This window comes from Oncorhynchus gorbuscha, linkage group LG11 (assembly GCF_021184085.1).
Source record: "Oncorhynchus gorbuscha isolate QuinsamMale2020 ecotype Even-year linkage group LG11, OgorEven_v1.0, whole genome shotgun sequence".
Taxonomy (NCBI): domain Eukaryota; kingdom Metazoa; phylum Chordata; class Actinopteri; order Salmoniformes; family Salmonidae; genus Oncorhynchus; species Oncorhynchus gorbuscha.
This window is the reverse complement of record NC_060183.1, coordinates 6,589,791-6,609,296: the sequence shown is the minus strand read 5'-3', so window position 1 is coordinate 6,609,296 and position 19,506 is coordinate 6,589,791. Positions and strand designations below refer to the sequence as shown.

Sequence of the window (19,506 nt, the reverse complement as noted above, 5' to 3'; positions counted from 1 at the left end):
TTTAGTAATGGCCATGGGTTCACACACACACACAATGGTGTGACTAGAGGGGGGGGGAGCCAGGCTGAGACACGCTCATGCTGCTCACACACACACACACACACACACACACACACACACACACACACACACACACACACACACACACACACACACACACACACACACACACACACACACACACACACACACACACACACACACACACACACACACACACACACACACACACACACAGAGAGAGAGAGAGAGAGAGAGAGAGAGAGAGAGAGAGCAGGTACAGGTGCAGGCTGGCTCAGCTCAGTACCTGGGGGGTGACAGTGGAGAGGGAGGGGCTGTCTGAGATGTATTTGGCTACCTGAAGAGCCTCTATCCTCAGAGCAGCTAGAACCAGTTCCTCCTGAGACGCAGGTAAGAGTGAGGAAGAGAGAGGAAGGGGTGGAGGAGAGGGGTAGAGGGAGGGAGGAAGAGAGAGGAAGGGGGATGGGAGGAGGTGGGGGGGGTGTTGCGGGAGGGTGGAGGAAAGGGGCAGGGGGGGAGAAATACAGAACCAGAGGTTGAGTTACACACAACTAGGCTACTTACTTCTCACCTACAGTACCCACATTCTCACCTACAGTACCCACACTCATCTACAGTACCCACTCTCACCTATAGTACCCACTCTCACCTACAGTACCCACTCTCTCACCTACAGTACCCACACTCTCACCTACAGTACCCACTCTCACCTACAGTACCCACTCTCACCTACAGTACCCACTCTCACCTACAGTACCTACACTCTCACCTACAGTACCCACTCTACCTACAGTACCCACTCTCACCTACAGTACCCACATTCTCACCTACAGTACCCACATTCTCACCTACAGTACCCACACTCTCACCTACAGTACCCACACTCTCACCTACAGTACCCACACTCTCACCTACAGTACCCACACTCTCACCTACAGTACCCACTCTCACCTACAGTACCCACACTCTCACCTACAGTACACACACTCTCAACTACAGTACCCACATTCTCACCTACAGTACCCACTCTCACCTACAGTACCCACATTCTCACCTACAGTACCCACACTCTCACCTACAGTACCCACATTCTCACCTACAGTACCCACATTCTCACCTACAGTACCCACACTCTCACCTACAGTACCCACTCTCACCTACAGTACCCACACTCTCACCTTCAGTACCCACACTCTCACCTACAGTACCCACATTCTCACCTACAGTACCCACTCTCACCTACAGTACCCACACTCTCACCTACAGTACCCACTCTCACCTACAGTACCCACACTCTCACCTACAGTACCCACTCTCACCTACAGTACCCACATTCTCACCTACAGTACCCACTCTCACCTACAGTACCCACACTCTCACCTACAGTACCCACACTCTCACCTACAGTACCCACTCTCACCTACAGTACCCACTCTCACCTACAGTACCCACTCTCACCTACAGTACTCACACTCTCACCTACAGTACTCACACTCTCACCTACAGTACTCACACTCTCACCTACAGTACCCACTCTCTCACCTTATGACTCGACGATTTATCAATAACAACAGACTAGACAACAGACTGGACAACATATTACAGAACAGTCTAGACAACAGACTACACTACAGACTAGACCACAGACTAGACAACAGACTAGAGAACAGACTAGACAACAGACTACACTACAGACTCGACAACAGACTAGACAACAGACTAGAGAACAGACTAGACAACAGACTAGAGAACAGACTAGACAACAGACTAGAGAACAGACTAGACAACAGACTAGACAACAGACTAGACAACAGACTAGACAACAGACTAGACAACAGACTCGACAGACAACAGACTAGACAACAGACTAGACAACAGACTAGACAACAGACTAGAGAACAGACTAGACAACAGACTAGACAACAGACTAGACAACAGACTAGACAACAGACTAGACAACAGACTAGACAACAGACTCGACAGACAACAGACTAGACAACAGACTAGACAACAGACTAGACAACAGACTAGACAACAGACTAGAGAACAGACTAGACAACAGACTAGACAACAGACTAGAGAACAGACTATACAACAGACTAGACAACAGACTAGAGAACAGACTAGACAACAGACTAGACAACAGACTAGACAACAGACTAGACAACAGACTAGACAACAGACTCGACAGACAACAGACTAGACAACAGACTAGACAACAGACTAGACAACAGACTAGACAACAGACTAGAGAACAGACTAGACAACAGACTAGACAACAGACTAGAGAACAGACTATACAACAGACTAGACAACAGACTAGAGAACAGACTAGACAACAGACTAGACAACAGACTAGACCACAGACTAGACAACAGACTAGACAACAGACTAGACAACAGACTAGACAACAGACTAGAGAACAGACTAGACAACAGACTAGACAACAGACTAGAGAACAGACTAGACAACAGACTAGACAACAGACTAGACAACAGACTAGACAACAGACTAGAGAACAGACTAGACAACAGACTAGACAACAGACTAGACAACAGACTAGACAACAGACTTCTCAACAGACTAGATAACATATTTTTAAACAGACGAGACAACTGGCGGGACAACAGACTAGACAACAGACTAGACAACAGACTAGAGAACAGACTAGACAACAGACTAGACAACAGACTAGACAACAGACTAGACAACAGACTAGACAACAGACTCGACAACAGACTCGACAACAGACTAGACAACAGACTCGACAGACAACAGACTAGACAACAGACTAGACAACAGACTAGACAACAGACTAGAGAACAGACTAGACAACAGACTAGACAACAGACTAGACAACAGACTAGACAACAGACTCGACAACAGACTCGACAGACAACAGACTAGACAACAGACTAGACAACAGACTAGACAACAGACTAGACAACAGACTCGACAACAGACTCGACAGACAACAGACTAGACAACAGACTAGACAACAGACTAGACAACAGACTAGACAACAGACTAGACAACAGACTCAACAGACAACAGACTAGACAACAGACTAGACAACAGACTAGACAACAGACTAGACAACAGACTAGACAACTGACTAGATAGACAACAGACTAGACAACAGACTAGACAACAGACAAGATAGATAACAGACTAGACAACAGACTAGACAACAGACTAGACAACAGACTAGACAACAGACTAGACAACAGACTAGAGAACAGACTAGACAACAGACTAGACAACAGACTAGAAAACAGACTAGACAACAGACTAGACAACAGACTAGACAACAGACTAGACAACTGGCTAGACAACAGACTAGACAACAGACTAGACGACAGACTAGACAAGAGACTAGACAACATGTTGAAAACAACGGGAGACATACACATTAGAGTAAACACAGACAATCTCATTTATCAATAATATAACTACGATTTATCAATAATATAACTACGATTTATCAATAATATAACTACGATTTATCAATAGTATAGCTATGATTTATCAATAGTATAGCTATGATTTATCAATAGTATAGCTATGATTTATCAATAGTATAGCTATGATTTATCAATAGTATAGCTATGATTTATCAATAGTATGACTACGAGGGATAGAGAGGAACCAAACGGGAAGGAGATTGGCACGCGAGGGAGGGGAGCACAGCACACTGTCTGACTCTAATCAACACACCTGTAGTTTGAGGGCGAAAGCAGTGGGGTTGGTCTCTGCCAGGTCAGTCTCCACAGCCTCCAGGTAGGCTAGGGGGTCAGGGCACTCAGACAGCCTGGCTAAGAAGGGTACGTCTGGGGATGGGCCAGGGTCTGGACCTTGGACCTCCATAGAGCCCTGGCTGGGTTTCTACAGAGGTTGGCAGCAGGGAGGAGGAGGAGGGCCAGGAGCGGGGCGAGGAGCGGAGCATGGAGGGGTCAGCATTGCGAAGCAAAGCATTGGGCATTGTCAGCAGGAGGTTGGGAGCTGGGTAGCTGAGACTGAGGTGTGTTGTTTGCGGCTGGCTGGTAGGTAGCTTCTGGTAGTTAGTTTATGGTAGCTACCTTATGGTAGTTAGTTTATGGTAGTTACTTTATGGTAGTTACTTGATGGTAGTTACTATATTGTAGTTACTTTATTGTAGTTACTTTATGGTAGTTACCTTATGGTAGTTACCTTATGGTAGTTACTTTATGGTAGTTACTTTATGGTAGTTACTTTATGGTAGTTACCTTCTAGTAGTTACTTTATGGTAGTTAATTTATGGTAGTTACATTATTGTAGTTACTTTATGGTAGTTACTTTATGGTAGTTACTTTATGGTAGCTAACTTTTGACAGGGCTTTCAGAGCAGCTGATGAGGTTCATGTACCTATTGAGCGTCAACTTCTGCGTCTACAACCTAGGCTATACCGTACAGTATTTAGGGTTGTCATTGTCGCCCTCTAGTGTCTACATGACCACATGACAATAACACAGACAACCAGTGGTATGGATTAAGAGAGACCTCGGCATAGTGAACCCGGGAAAGAAAATTTGACGTAACATTCTATCCTGAGAGGAGCCTGATGCAAATAACTGTCACATGCAGATGAAAGATGATGAGAAACATACTGTAAATGCAATGATACATTTTCTTCTGGATTTTGTTTTGCTTTAGTGCGGTAGATTGACAGCCAGGCAGTTCAGTGCTGTCCTACTCACCGCACCATGCTCAATGTCTGTGCTCTGTGTCCGGCTGAGTGACTGGCTCTCTCTCTTCCTGGTCTTCTCTTTCTCTCCAGTGGACCCCTCAAGACCGGGTCGAGACCCTTCTGGACCAGGTCTGGAGCCCAGCACAGGAGTCTTCATCTGGGCTGTGATCTGGGCCTCTATCTCCTCAAAACTCCTACTTGGAGGGGAGAGAGAGAGAGAGAGAGAGAGAGAGAGAGAGAGAGAGAGAGAGAAGGAAGGAAGGAGGGAGGGATAAGGAAAATTATAGAGAATATATCTAGGTATATGGGTGTGTGCTTATGGATAATGTATTTGTTATGTGGTAAATCGGCAAGTACAATAACAACTGAAAGCGGTAGTAAGGAACAGCAGGTAGACTAGTGGTTAGAGTGTAGGGACGGCAGGTAGACTAGTGGTTAGAGTGTAGGGACGGCAGGTAGACTAGTGGTTAGAGTGTAGGGACGGCAGGTAGACTAGTGGTTAGAGTGTACGGGCGGCAGGTAGCCTAGTGGTTAGAGTGTAGGGGCGGCAGGTAGCCTAGTGGTTAGAGTGTAGTGGTTAGAGTGTAGGGGCGGCAGGTAGCCTAGTGGTTAGAGTGTAGGGACGGCAGGTAGCCTAGTGGTTAGATTGTAGGGGCGGCAGGTAGACTAGTGGTTAGAGAGTAGGGACGGCAGGTAGCCTAGTGGTTAGAGTGTAGGGGCGGCAGGTAGCCTAGTGGTTAGAGTGTAGGGTCAGCAGGTAGTCTAGTGGTTAGAGTGTAGGGGCGGCAGGTAGACTAGTGGTTAGAGAGTAGGGACGGCAGGTAGCCTAGTGGTTAGAGTGGAGGGGCGGCAGGTAGCCTAGTGGTTAGAGCGTAGGGGCGGCAGGTAGCCTAGTGGTTAGAGTGTAGGGGCGGCAGGTAGACTAGTGGTTAGAGCGTAGGGGCGGCAGGTAGCCTAGTGGTTAGAGTGTAGGGGCGGCAGGTAGACTAGTGGTTAGAGTGTTATAATAAAGAGGAGGGGTTATACTAAGGAGGAGGGGTTATACTAAGGAGGAGGGGTTATACTAAGGAGGAGGAGTTATACTAAGGAGGAGGGGTTATACTAAGGAGGAGGAGTTATACTAAAGAGGAGGGGTTATACTAAGGAGGAGGAGTTATACTAAAGAGGAGGGGTTATACTAAGGAGGAGGAGTTATACTAAGGAGGAGGGGTTATACTAAGGGGGAGGAGTTATACTAAGGAGGAGGGGTTATACTAAGGAGGAGGGGTTATACTAAGGAGGAGGGGTTATACTAAGGAGGAGGGGTTATACTAAAGAGGAGGAGTTATACTAAGGAGGAGGGGTTATACTAAAGAAGAGGGGTTATACTAAAGAGGAGTGGTTATACTAAGGAGGGGTTATACTAAAGAGGAGGAGTTATACTAAAGAGGAGGGGTTATACTAAGGAGGAGGGGTTATACTAAGGAGGAGGGGTTATACTAAGGAGGAGGAGTTATACTAAAGAGGAGGGGATATACTAAGGAGGAGGGGTTATACTAAGGAGGAGGAGTTATACTAAAGAGGAGGGGTTATACTAAGGAGGAGGGGTTATACTAAAGAGGAGGGGTTATACTAAGGAAGAGGAGTTATACTAAAGAGGAGGTGTTATACTAAGGAGGAGGGGTTATACTAAGGAGGAGGAGTTATACTAAAGAGGAGGGGTTATACTAAGGAGGAGGGGTTATACTAAAGAGGAGGGGTTATACTAAAGAGGAGGGGTTATACTAAGGAGGAGGGGTTATACTATTATGCCATAAAAAGGGGAACTATTAGGCCATAAAAAACACATTGAGTAACAGTTTCACTAAAAAAGTATTGTCAGCCACCAATTGTGCAAGTTCTCCCACGTAAAAAGATGAGAGAGGCCTGTAATTTTCATCAACTATGACAGACAACACAACAGCAGTCTGTGACCAGGCGGAAAAAAAACCTCTCCAAGCCAAACCTTCGTAACATAACCGCTAACTGCTCCACACAGCCTAAATTGTTGTCACCATATTAGCTAAGGTCATAGACAACATAGTGACTAGAACGAACGCCTTAGTAAATCCGCTACAATCATGCAGTACAGTGTACAGCAAGCAGTTTAGCAGTTACACCGGCAGGTCCCAGTGACAATACATTTTTAAAAATTACCATGACTTGGAAGAGTTGCATTGTTGGATAGCCTTAGCCAGCTAGCTAACATAAATAGCATTCCTCTCTGTTTGAGTCAGGTTGGTGAGTAGGCTAAATTAGCTACATTATTTTAGTCAGTTATTTGGTGACGTGAATATATTTAGTATAATTTTACATAACAAGGATAACTTTTTCACTATTTTTCTTTTTCTGAAATTCACTGAGTAGGACGTTCCTCCCCTTCCTCCTCTGAGGAGCCTCCACTGGTGTGTGTGTGTGTGTGTGTGTGTGTGTGTGTGTGTGTGTGTGTGTGTGTGTGTGTGTGTGTGTGTGTGTGTGTGTGTGTGTGTGTGTGTGTGTGTGTGTGTGTGTGTGTGTGTGTGTGTGTGTGTGTGTGTGTGTGTACCCCAGCGTGTTGTATCCCAGTGTGTTGTACCCCAGTGTGTACCCCAGTGTGTTGTACCCTGTGCAGGGAGAGTTGAGTTCTGATCCTTGGTTAGGCTTGGTCAGGCTGTCTGTCACAGAGTCCAGCTTCAGGTAGAGAGTGGAAGGTTTCTTCACAAACAGAGTCTATATATATAGAGAGAGAGACAGAGGCAGATAAACATACAGCAAGAGTTCAACCATGTCAGATGCACAAACACACACGCTTTCGTTGATGATCAGAACAAACTAAAGTATGCAAGGATAGTCAGTCTCAAGGATAGTCAGTCTCAAGGATAGTCAGTCTCAAGGATAGTCAGTCTCAAGAACAGTCAGTCTCAAGGATAGTCAGTCTCAAGAACAGTCAGTCTCAAGGATAGTCAGTCTCAAGGATAGTCAGTCTCAAGAACAGTCAGTCTCAAGAACAGTCAGTCTCAAGGATAGTCAGTCTCAAGAACAGTCAGTCTCAAGGATAGTCAGTCTCAAGGATAGTCAGTCTCAAGAACAGTCAGTCTCAAGGATAGTCAGTCTCAAGGATAGTCAGTCTCAAGGATAGTCAGTCTCAAGAACAGTCAGTCTCAAGGATAGTCAGTCTCAAGAACAGTCAGTCTCAAGGATAGTCAGTCTCAAGGATAGTCAGTCTCAAGGATAGTCAGTCTCAAGAACAGTCAGTCTCAAGGATAGTCAGTCTCAAGGATAGTCAGTCTCAAGGATAGTCAGTCTCAAGGATAGTCAGTCTCAAGAACAGTCAGTCTCAAGGATAGTCAGTCTCAAGGATAGTCAGTCTCAAGGATAGTCAGTCTCAAGAGCAGTCTGTCTCAAGGATAGTCAGTCTCAAGGATAGTCAGTCTCAATGATAGTCAGTCTCAAGGATAGTCAGTCTCAAGAACAGTCAGTCTCAAGGATAGTCAGTCTCAAGGATAGTCAGTCTCAAGAACAGTCAGTCTCAAGGATAGTCAGTCTCAAGGATAGTCAGTCTCAAGAACAGTCAGTCTCAAGGATAGTCAGTCTCAAGGATAGTCAGTCTCAAGAACAGTCAGTCTCAAGGATAGTCCGTTTCAAGGATAGTCAGTCTCAAGAACAGTCAGTCTCAAGGATAGTCAGTCTCAAGGATAGTCAGTCTCAAGAACAGTCAGTCTCAAGGATAGTCAGTCTGAAGGATAGTCAGTCTCAAGGATAGTCAGTCTCAAGAACAGTCAGTCTCAAGAACAGTCAGTCTCAAGGATAGTCAGTCTCAAGAACAGTCAGTCTCAAGGATATTCAGTCTCAAGGATAGTCAGTCTCAAGAACAGTCAGTCTCAAGGATAGTCAGTCTCAAGGTTAGTCAGTCTCAAGAACAGTCAGTCTCAAGGATAGTCAGTCTCAATGATAGTCAGTCTCAAGGATAGTCAGTCTCAAGAACAGTCAGTCTCAAGGATAGTCAGTCTCAAGGATAGTCAGTCTCAAGAACAGTCAGTCTCAAGGATAGTCAGTCTCAAGGATAGTCAGTCTCAAGAACAGTCAGTCTCAAGGATAGTCCGTCTCAAGGATAGTCAGTCTCAAGAACAGTCAGTCTCAAGGATAGTCAGTCTCAAGGATAGTCAGTCTCAAGAACAGTCAGTCTCAAGGATAGTCAGTCTGAAGGATAGTCAGTCTCAAGGATAGTCAGTCTCAAGAACAGTCAGTCTCAAGAACAGTCAGTCTCAAGGATAGTCAGTCTCAAGAACAGTCAGTCTCAAGGATAGTCAGTCTCAAGGATAGTCAGTCTCAAGAACAGTCAGTCTCAAGGATAGTCCGTCTCAAGGATAGTCAGTCTCAAGAACAGTCAGTCTCAAGGATAGTCAGTCTCAAGGATAGTCAGTCTCAAGAACAGTCAGTCTCAAGGATAGTCAGTCTGAAGGATAGTCAGTCTCAAGGATAGTCAGTCTCAAGGATAGTCAGTCTCAAGAACAGTCAGTCTCAAGGATAGTCAGTCTCAAGAACAGTCAGTCTCAAGGATAGTCCATCTCAAGGATAGTCAGTCTCAAGGATAGTCAGTCTCAATGATAGTCAGTCTCAAGGATAGTCAGTCTCAAGGATAGTCAGTCTCAAGGATAGTCAGTCTCAATGATAGTCAGTCTCAAGGATAGTCCGTCTCAAAGATAGTCCGTCTCAAGGATAGTCAGTCTCAAGGATAGTCCGTCTCAAGGATAGTCAGTCTCAATGATAGTCAGTCTCAAGGATAGTCAGTCTCAAGGATAGTCAGTCTCAAGGATAGTCCGTCTCAAGGATAGTCAGTCTCAAGGATAGTCAGTCTCAATGATAGTCAGTCTCAAGAACAGTCAGTCTCAAGGATAGTCAGTCTCAAGGATAGTCAGTCTCAATGATAGTCAGTCTCAAGAACAGTCAGTCTCAAGGATAGTCAGTCTCAAGGATAGTCAGTTTCAAGAACAGTCAGTCTCAAGGATAGTCAGTCTCAAGGATAGTCCATCTCAAGGATAGTCAGTCTCAAGAACAGTCAGTCTCAAGGATAGTCAGTCTCAAGGATAGTCAGTCTCAAGGATAGTCAGTCTCAAGGATAGTCCGTCTCAAGAAGAGTCAGTCTCAAGGATAGTCCATCTCAAGGATAGTCAGTCTTAAGGATAGTCAGTCTCAAGAACAGTCAGTCTCAAGGATAGTCAGTCTCAAGGATAGTCAGTCTCAAGAACAGTCAGTCTCAAGGGAGTCCGTCTCAAGGATAGTCAGTCTCAAGAACAGTCAGTCTCAAGGATAGTCAGTCTCAAGGGAGTCCGTCCCAAGGATAGTCCGTCTCAAGGATAGTCAGTCTAAAGGGAGTCCGTCTCAAGGATAGTCCGTCTCAAGGATAGTCCGTCTCAAGGATAGTCAGTCTCAAGGATAGTCAGTCTCAAGAATAGTCAGTCTCAAGGATAGTCAGTCTCAAGAACAGCCAGTCTCAAGGATAGTCAGTCTCAAGGATAGTCAGTCTCAAGGATAGTCAGTCTCAAGAACAGTCAGTCTCAAGGATAGTCAGTCTCAAGGACAGTCAGTCTCAAGAACAGTCAGTCTCAAGAACAGTCAGTCTCAAGGATAGTCAGTCTCAAGGATAGTCAGTCTCAAGAACAGTCAGTCTCAAGGATAGCCAGTCTCAAGGATAGTCAGTCTCAAGGATAGTCAGTCTCAAGGATAGTCAGTCTCAAGAACAGTCAGTCTCAAGGATAGTCAGTTTCAAGGATAGTCAGTCTCAAGAACAGTCAGTCTCAAGGATAGCCAGTCTCAAGGATAGTCAGTCTCAAGGATAGTCAGTCTCAAGGATAGTCAGTCTCAAGAACAGTCAGTCTCAAGGATAGTCAGTCTCAAGGATAGTCAGTCTCAAGAATAGTCAGTCTCAGTCTCAAGAACAGTCAGTCTCATGGATAGTCAGTCTCAAGGACAGTCAGTCTCAGTCTCAAGGACAGTCAGTCTCAAGGATAGTCAGTCTTAAGAACAGTCTGTCTCAGTCTCAAGGGTAGTCAGTCTCAAGAACAGTCAGTCTCAGTCTCAAGAACAGTCAGTCTGAGTCTCAAGGACAGTCAGTCTCAAGAACAGTCAGTCTCAGTCGCAAGGACAGTCAGTCTCAAGATCAGCCAGTCTCAGTCTCAAGGACAGTCTCAGTCTCAAGGACAGGCAGTCTCAGTCTCTAGGACAGTCAGTCTCAAGGACAGTCAGTTTCACGAGCAAACATATAGACCTAATTAACCGGTATTAAATCTTCATAGATCAGGATCATAACATGAGCTGGTTTCAGTTCTATCTTCTCACTCCTTCTTATCTGACTGACAGCACAGATTGTGGATATATACTCACCGGCGAAGGGGGGCCGATCTTCTCCATGTACTCAATCTCATAGTCTGGCACTGAGGGAGACAATAGAACAGACAGATTTAGAGACACTAGTACGAGAGAATGAAAGAGAGACAGAAAGAGAGAAGAGAGGAGAGAGAAGAGAGATGGTTAGAGACAGAATGACAGAAGAGAGGAGGGAGAAGAGAGATGGTTAGAGACAAAATGACAGAAGAGAGGAGAGAGAAGAGAGATGGTTAGAGACAGAATGACAGAAGAGAGGAGGGAGAAGAGAGATGGTTCGAGACAAAAAGGAGAGAAGAGAGGAGAGAGAAGAGAGATGGTTCGAGACAAAAAGGAGAGAAGAGAGGAGGGAGAAGAGAGAAAAATGAAAGAGGGGAGAGAACATCAGATACTCTAGACTGGACTGGACTGGTGGGACAGTCTGTCTGTCTATCTGTATAACAACATGACCCAGTTTAAACCCAGTCAGGCAGACACAGCCTCTGGGTAGTGTGGCTCTCCTCTACCCTTCTAGGGGTCAGGGTTTAGTAAAGGGCTGGATAGCTAGCTGCATGGGCTCGCTGCCAATTAGAAATCAATAACTGTGGGAGCACACGTATGGATGACATATCGTCCTGTACATGGAGACATTAACTCTTGAACTAATTGATGACTAATTGATTTATTTTTAAACACACACACACACACACACACACACACACACACACACACACACACACACACACACACACACACACACACACACACACACACACACACACACACACACACACACACGATTGTTCTCGTTGACGAAGGCTGTGAGGTCAGATGGCTGCGGGAAGTCCTCCTGGGGGTCAGAGGTTAGCTCCGCCTCCATGGATGCCCATTTGTGATTGGCTGAGGAAGCAAGCTTCTCTTTGTGATTGGAGGAAGAGGCCAGCTTCTCCTCGTCTGTGGCGTGGTCGTCCTGTAGCGGGGGGATAGGAGGCTGGGCTTCATCTACTGGGGTGGGTTCCTGGAGCGGAGGAAGGAGGGGGTGAGGAAGTGAGGAAGTGAGGAGGTGAGGCGGTGTGGAGGTGAGGAAGTGAAGACATGAGGAGGTGAGGAAGTAAGGAGGGTGAGGAAGTGAGGAGGTGAGGAGGTGGGGAGGTTGAGGAGGTGAGGAGGTGAAGAAGTGAGGAGGGTGAGGAAGTGAGGAGGTGAGGAGGTGGGGAGGTTGAGGAGGTGAGGAGGTGAAGGTTGAAGGAGGTGAGGAGGGTGGGGAGGGAAGTGAGGAGGTGAGGAGGTGGGGAGGTTGAGGAGGTGAGGAGGTGAGGAGGTGAGGAAGTGAGGAGGTGAAGAAGTGAGGAGGTTGAGGAGATGAAGAGGTGAGGAGGTGAGGATTTGAGGATTTGAGGAGGTTTGGAAGTGAGGATTTGAGGAGGTGTGGACGTGAGGATTTGAGGAGGTGTGGACGTGAGGAGGTGGGGAGGTTTAGGAGGTGAGGAGGTGAGGAGGTGAGGATTTGAGGATTTGAGGAGTTGAGGAGGTAAGGAGGTGGGGAGGTTTAGGAGGTGAGGAGGTGAGGAGGTGAGGATTTGAGGATTTGAGGAGGTGAGGAGGTAAGGAAGTGAGGATGTGAAGACGTGAAGAGTTTGAGGAGATGAAGAGGTGAGGAGGTGAGGAGGTGAGGAGAGGTAGAGGTGAGGAGGTGAGGATTTGAGGATTTGAGGAGGTGAGGAGGTAAGGAAGTGAGGATGTGAAGACGTGAAGAGTTTGAGGATTTGAGGAGGTGGGGAGGTGTAGTGTTGAGGAGAGGTAGAGGTGAGGAGGTGAGGAAGTGAGGGTTTGAGGAGGTGAGGAGGTGAGGAGGTCGGGAGGTGAGGAGGTGAGGAAGTGTAGTGGTGACGAGAGGTAGAGGTGAGGAGGTGAGGATTTGTGGAGGTGAGGAGGTGTGGACGTGAGGATTTGAGGAGGTGTGGAAGTGAGGATTTGAGGAGGTGTGGACGTGAGGGTTTGAGGAGGTGAGGAGGTGAGGAGGTGGGGAGGTGAGGAGGTGAGGAAGTGTAGTGGTGAGGAGAGGTAGAGGTGAGGAGGTGTGGACGTGAGGAGGTGAGGAGCTGTGTGTGTGTGTGTGTGTGTGTGTGTGTGTGTGTGTGTGTGTGTGTGTGTGTGTGTGTGTGTGTGTGTGTGTGTGTGTGTGTGTGTGTGTGTGTGTGTGTGTGTGTGTGTGTGTGCACACAGGAGTGTAAGAGAGAACTGACTCACTTGTGATGATGGATCAGACATGGCCGACCTCTTTGGGGACCTCTTGACTCTGAAAGTGTTCCTGGAACGGGAAGAAGAGAGAGACGGGACGATCAGGAGTCACTAAACACAACATGTCATCCCTGGCAGAGACTTAATCAACCAATCAAATCGATACTTAATCAACCAATCAAATCGATACTTAATCAACCAATCAAATCAATACTTAATCAACCAATCAAATCAATACTTAATCAACCAATCAAATCGATACTTAATCAACCAATCAAATCGATACTTAATCAACCAATCAAATCAATACTTAATCAACCAATCAAATCAATACTTAATCAACCAATCAAATCAATACTTAATCAACCAATCAAATCAATACTTAATCAACCAATCAAATCAATACTTAATCAATAGATACATAATATTATATATCTTATTACTAACAACTTAGGTCCGTTTTTCAATGATTATTCTCTCCCTTATATTGTTTGTTTGCGTTCTGATTCAGATGTCATTCACATCACCTGGGGCATTTAGAAAAAGACTTTCAGCAACATCATCTGTCTATAACAAGACTGCATCAAACCTTAAAAAGCTTAATACTCACATGTTGTTGGATTAAAATGACAATACATTTCTACAATGAGATGTAGTAACATCACCAGTTTACTTAAGGAACATTATGATGATGTAACTAGTTTTAGTTAAGGAACATTATGATGATTTAACTAGTTTTAGTTAAGGAACATTATGATGATGTAACTAGTTTAGTTAAGGAACATTATGATGATGTAACTAGTTTAGTTAAGGAACATTATGATGATTTAACTAGTTTAGTTAAGGAACATTATGATGATTTAACTAGTTTAGTTAAGGAACATTATGATGATTTAACTAGTTTAGTTAAGGAACATTATGATAGTTAAGGAACATTATGATGATGTAACTAGTTTAGTTAAGGAACATTATGATGATGTAACTAGTTTAGTTAAGGAACATTATGATGATTTAACTAGTTTAGTTAAGGAACATTATGATGATTTAACTAGTTTAGTTAAGGAACATTATGATGATTTAACTAGTTTAGTTAAGGAACATTATGATGATTTAACTAGTTTAGTTAAGGAACATTATGATAATTTAACTAGTTTAGTTAAGGAACATTATGATGATTTAACTAGTTTAGTTAAGGAACATTATGATGATTTAACTAGTTTTACCGGTAGTTAAGGAACATTATGATGATTTAACTAGTTTAGTTAAGGAACATTATGATGATTTAACTAGTTTAGTTAAGGAACATTATGATGATGTAACTAGTTTAGTTAAGGAACATTATGTTGATTCAACTAGTTTTAACTAGTTTAGTTAAGGAACATTATGATGATTTAACTAGTTTAGTTAAGGAACATTATGATGATTTAACTAGTTTTAGTTAAGGAACATTATGCCGATGTAACTAGTTTAGTTAAGGAACATTATGCCGATGTAACTAGTTTAGTTAAGGAACATTATGCCGATTTAACTAGTTTACCGGTAGTTAAGGAACATTATGATGATGTAACTAGTTTAGTTAAGGAACATTATGCCGATGTAACTAGTTTAGTAAAGGAACATTATGCCAATGTAACTAGTTTAGTTAAGGAACATTATGATGATTTAACTAGTTTTAGTTAAGGAACATTATGATGATTTTAACTTATGATGATTTAACTAGTTTAGTTAAGGAACATTATGATGATTTAACTAGTTTTAGTTATGAAACATTATGCCGATGTAACTAGTTTAGTAAAGGAACATTATGTTGATTCAACTAGTTTACCGGTAGTTAAGGAACATTATGATGATGTAACTAGTTTAGTTAAGGAACATTATGCCGATGTAACTAGTTTAGTTAAGGAACATTATGTTGATGTAACTAGTTTAGATGTAACTAGTTTAGTTAAGGAACATTATGATGATGTAACTAGTTTAGTTAAGGAACATTATGATGATGTAACTAGTTTAGTTAAGGAACGTTATGTTAACTAGAACTACAGTAATGGGATGTCTATCAGAAGTTAAGTATTTTACTGGCATGATTCACATTGATGGCATAGACTAGGGTGAATATTAATGCCTTGCAGGGTTTGGAGTGTGTTAGGGCTGAAATGGTATTGACCCCAAGCCGGATTCCTTGTTAGGTTAGTGAGTTAGGGCTGAAATGGTATTGACCCCTGATTCCTTGTTAGATTAGTGAGTTAGGGCTGAAATGGTATTGACCCCTGATTCCTTGTTAGGTTAGTGAGTTAGGGCTGAAATGGTATTGACCCCTGATTCCTTGTTAGGTTAGTGAGTTAGGGCTGAAATGGTATTGACCCCTGATTCCTTGTTAGGTTAGTGAGTTAGGGCTGAAATGGTATTGACCCCTGATTCCTTGTTAGGTTAGTGAGTTAGGGCTGAAATGGTATTGACCCCAAACCTGATTCCTTGTTAGGTTAGTGAGTTAGGGCTGAAATGGTATTGACCCCAAGCCTGATTCCTTGTTAGGTTAGTGAGTTAGGGCTGAAATGGTATTGACCCCTGATTCCTTGTTAAGTTAATGAGTTAGGGCTGAAATGGTATTGACCCCTGATTCCTTGTTAAGTTAATGAGTTAGGGCTGAAATGGTATTGACCCCAAGCCTGATTCCTTGTTAGGTTAGTGAGTTAGGGCTGAAATGGTATTGACCCCTGATTCCTTATTAAGTTAACGAGTTAGGGCTGAAATGGTATTGACCCCTGATTCCTTGTTAGGTTAGTGAGTTAGGGCTGAAATGGTATTGACCCCTGATTCCTTGTTAGGTTAGTGAGTTAGGGCTGAAATGGTATTGACCCCTGATTCCTTGTTAGGTTAGTGAGTTAGGGCTGAAATGGTATTGACCCCTGATTCCTTGTTAGGTTAGTGAGTTAGGGCTGAAATGGTATTTGTAAGTCGCTCTGGATAAGAGCGTCTGCTAAATCACTTAAATGTAAATGTAATGTAAATGTATTGACCTCTGATTCATTGTTAGGTTAGTGAGTTAGGGCTTGTTAGGGTGGTAACTGCAGGTATCTGCATCTAACCTCCCAGACACACTGCACCTTCGTCTAACCATGACTAACCCAGGTATCTGCATCTAACCTCCCAGACACACTGCACCTTCGTCTAACCATGACTAACCCAGGTATCTGCATCTAACCTCCCAGACATACTGCACCTTAGTCTAACCATGACTAACCCAGGTATCTGCATCTAACCTCCCAGACATACTGCACCTTAGTCTAACCATGACTAACCCAGGTTTCTGCATCTAACCTCCCAGACATACTGCACCTTAGTCTAACCATGACTAACCCAGGTATCTGCATCTAACCTCCCAGACATACTGCACCTTAGTCTAACCGCTGTTGTCCTTTGATAGAGAAGTTTACTACCGTGTGAATGCTCTCTCTCACACTGAGAAGACGTGCACCAGAACTTCTCTGATTGGTTGTCTTTATGATACAGCTCTGTTAATAAGGAGTAAGTGTGTCAGGTTGGATATAAAGATGTCAAAACACCCGCACGCAGATAATATGACAAGACAGAGTGAGATATGTGTGTGTATGTACTCTCTCTCTCTCTGTCACACACACACACACACACACACACACACACACACACACACACACACACACACACACACACACACACACACACACACACACACACACACACACACACACACACACACACACACACACACACACACACACACACACACACACACACACACACACACACACACACACGGGACAGCTATCTGGTCTAGCGGTAAACGCTGCAGTCTCAGACATGCCTACGGTGTCGTCAGGAGAGGTTTGAATACTTCACTTTGACACTATGTTTCATGCTGTCTGTCTCTCTGTTCAATAAGGTCAGAAAAGACCATCAAAATATTTATTTTAAATTAAACCAACTTACGATTTGATAGGTTTCTTCTTCGTTTTGGATGGTTTGTTCTGGTTGTGGTCCTCCAGCTCCCCAACGTTATCATTATCGTTATCAACCTCATTGTCATTGGCCGACACCTCAAAGGAGGCGGAGCCTGAGGCAGCCGTGGGCGGAGACGCAGCCATGCTATTGGAGGAGGACTTGAAGGCAGCAGACTCGTCGAAGGTGTCAGAGTCGAATCTACGGGAGGGTTTGTTCAGCTTGGGAGAGACGGGGATCTCGCTGTTAGAGCCGAACGGGTTGAAGTTAGGGTCGTCCCACTGGGCGGGGTCAAAGTTATAGGAAGCCTTATGGATAGGGAGGTCATCACCGGGGACGGTGGCGGGCGTGTTGTCGAGGGGTTCGGATGGCGGCTGGACGACCTTCTTCAGGCCCATCCTGGGCTTCCTCAGAGGCATCTGATCATAATAATTATTATTGTTAATATTATTAAAATATATAATAAACATAATAATAATGACATGAATACAATTATTAGGAATGATAATTGTAAATTAAATGTACTATTTTAAAGCGCTTTTCAAAAAACACATCGAGTCACTTGAAAAACAAATCAGCAAGATCACCAGGCAACAACAAAAAATAACACATTGAAATGAGCCAGAGCAAAGAAAGGTACCATTTTCAGTCCTATGACAGACTAACCTTGGAGCCTGGCTTCCTGCCCAGCTTCTTGGGAGGTGGAGAGGCCTTAGGAGGCTCCTCGAGGGTCTCCTCAGAATAGTCAAACTCCAGTCTGACCGCCCCTGAGGTGCGAATAGGGGGGCTGGTAGAGGGACGAGCTTGTTCCTCAGTAGAGACAGGAGGGGGGTTAGACACAGGAGTGACAGTTTTGTGAGCAATGGACGCAGAGACTTCTTTCCGTCCCAACGGGGGGGAGTTAGCGACTCCTTTCCGTCCCAACGGGGGGGAGTTAGCGACTTTACTACCTCCGGTGTTGAATGGGTCGATGTCCTCAAAGTTGTCTGGGTCCCATTTGTAGGCCCCACTAGGGGGGATGGGAGAGGAGCCCTCACTGGCTGGGAGAGGGGCTTCCGGCACTGGGATGGGGGTATCCTCCTGTCGGAGGGATATGGAAATGGCCTGGGTCGGAACAGGAGTAGGGGTTGGGATTGGTTGGTTATCTGTCGCTGGGCTAGTGTGATTGGTCTCTTCAATGAGAGGGGCGGGGCTTTCCACGCGTGACTTCCTGGTTCTGCGGAGCGTGCCTCCTGGACTGGGAGTGGCCGAGGCAGGGCCAGAGTCTGTTGTGGCTCCTCCTACTTCCTGGTCATCGGAGCCCAATAGGGGGCTAGATGTTCTGGTGCTCTTTTTCAGCTCCGGTGTGATACCAGAGGATGGAGGTTGGGGGCTCTCTGGGTTAGAGCTCTGCCTGAGGAGAGGCTTCTGTTTCAGGGAGCCGCCAGTGCGGAGAGGCCCCTTCTTGGACGGTCTGCGGAGGGTCCCAGGAGCACTCTCAGTACCACTGTCGATACTAAAGGCCTCAGCCAAGGGAAGGGAGTCTCCGGTTGAGAGGGAGGATCCTACGCTGTCTAGGGGGCCGGAGCCGTCTAGCTCCCCAGCCTGGAGGCTCAGAGAGCGGGTCAGAGTTGATCGGCTCTGGGCCTCAGCAGCAGCAGCAGCAGCAGCAATGAGCTGGTCTAGGTTATACGCTCCACTAGCAGCTATGGGCTTGTCCTCGTCAAAGACTATGGACAGGGAGCTACCATGGTGACCTTTAGCCTCTGACCCGGGTTCACCATCTGCCTCAGAGTCACAGCCAAGACCTGGAGGAACAGAGAAATATATATGACAAGTGCTGTGTAGTCGAGACATAATCCCACAATGCATTGTCAAGGTTTGCATTTGGGTTGAGTGAGAAATTACTTTCTGCTGATGCTTGTGTGTGTATGTGTTTGTGTGAGAGAGGGAAAGAGAGAGAGAGAGAGAGAGAGAGAGAGAGAGAGAGAGAGAGAGAGAGAGAGAGAGAGAGAGAGAGAGAGAGAGAGAGAGAGAGAGAGGAGAGAGAGAGAGAGAGAGAGAGGAGAGAGAGAGAGAGAGAGAGAGAGAGAGAGAGAGAGAGAGAGAGAGAGAGAGAGGGAGAGAGAGAGAGAGAGAGAGAGAGAGAGAGAGAGAGAGAGAGAGAGAGAGAGAGAGAGAGAGAGAGAGAGAGAGAGAGAGAGAGAAGAGAGGAGAGAGA

General features: G+C 45.1%; 1 protein-coding gene across 8 annotated transcripts in view; it reads right to left on the bottom strand.

The window, feature by feature from the left end:
- Positions 1–19,506, bottom strand: part of tacc2 (transforming, acidic coiled-coil containing protein 2) — an 88,611-nt gene that overhangs the window by 35,344 nt on the left and 33,761 nt on the right. For 3 of the 8 annotated variants that reach the window (XM_046368455.1, XM_046368448.1, XM_046368449.1), the window contains exons 3-11: positions 17,973–19,093; positions 17,298–17,725; positions 13,341–13,401; positions 11,888–12,108; positions 11,112–11,163; positions 7,336–7,457; positions 4,741–4,924; positions 3,739–3,906; positions 308–400 (exon numbers count right to left, since the gene is read on the bottom strand). In XM_046368455.1, coding sequence (XP_046224411.1) covers positions 308–400; positions 3,739–3,906; positions 4,741–4,924; positions 7,336–7,457; positions 11,112–11,163; positions 11,888–12,108; positions 13,341–13,401; positions 17,298–17,725; positions 17,973–19,093 — 2,450 coding nt within the window. Of the gene's footprint in view, positions 1–307; positions 401–3,738; positions 3,907–4,740; positions 4,928–7,335; positions 7,458–11,111; positions 11,164–11,887; positions 12,109–13,340; positions 13,402–17,297; positions 17,726–17,972; positions 19,094–19,506 lie in introns of all 8 variants that reach the window. The other 5 variants (XM_046368453.1, XM_046368450.1, XM_046368451.1 and 2 more) reach the window with 5 other exon arrangements.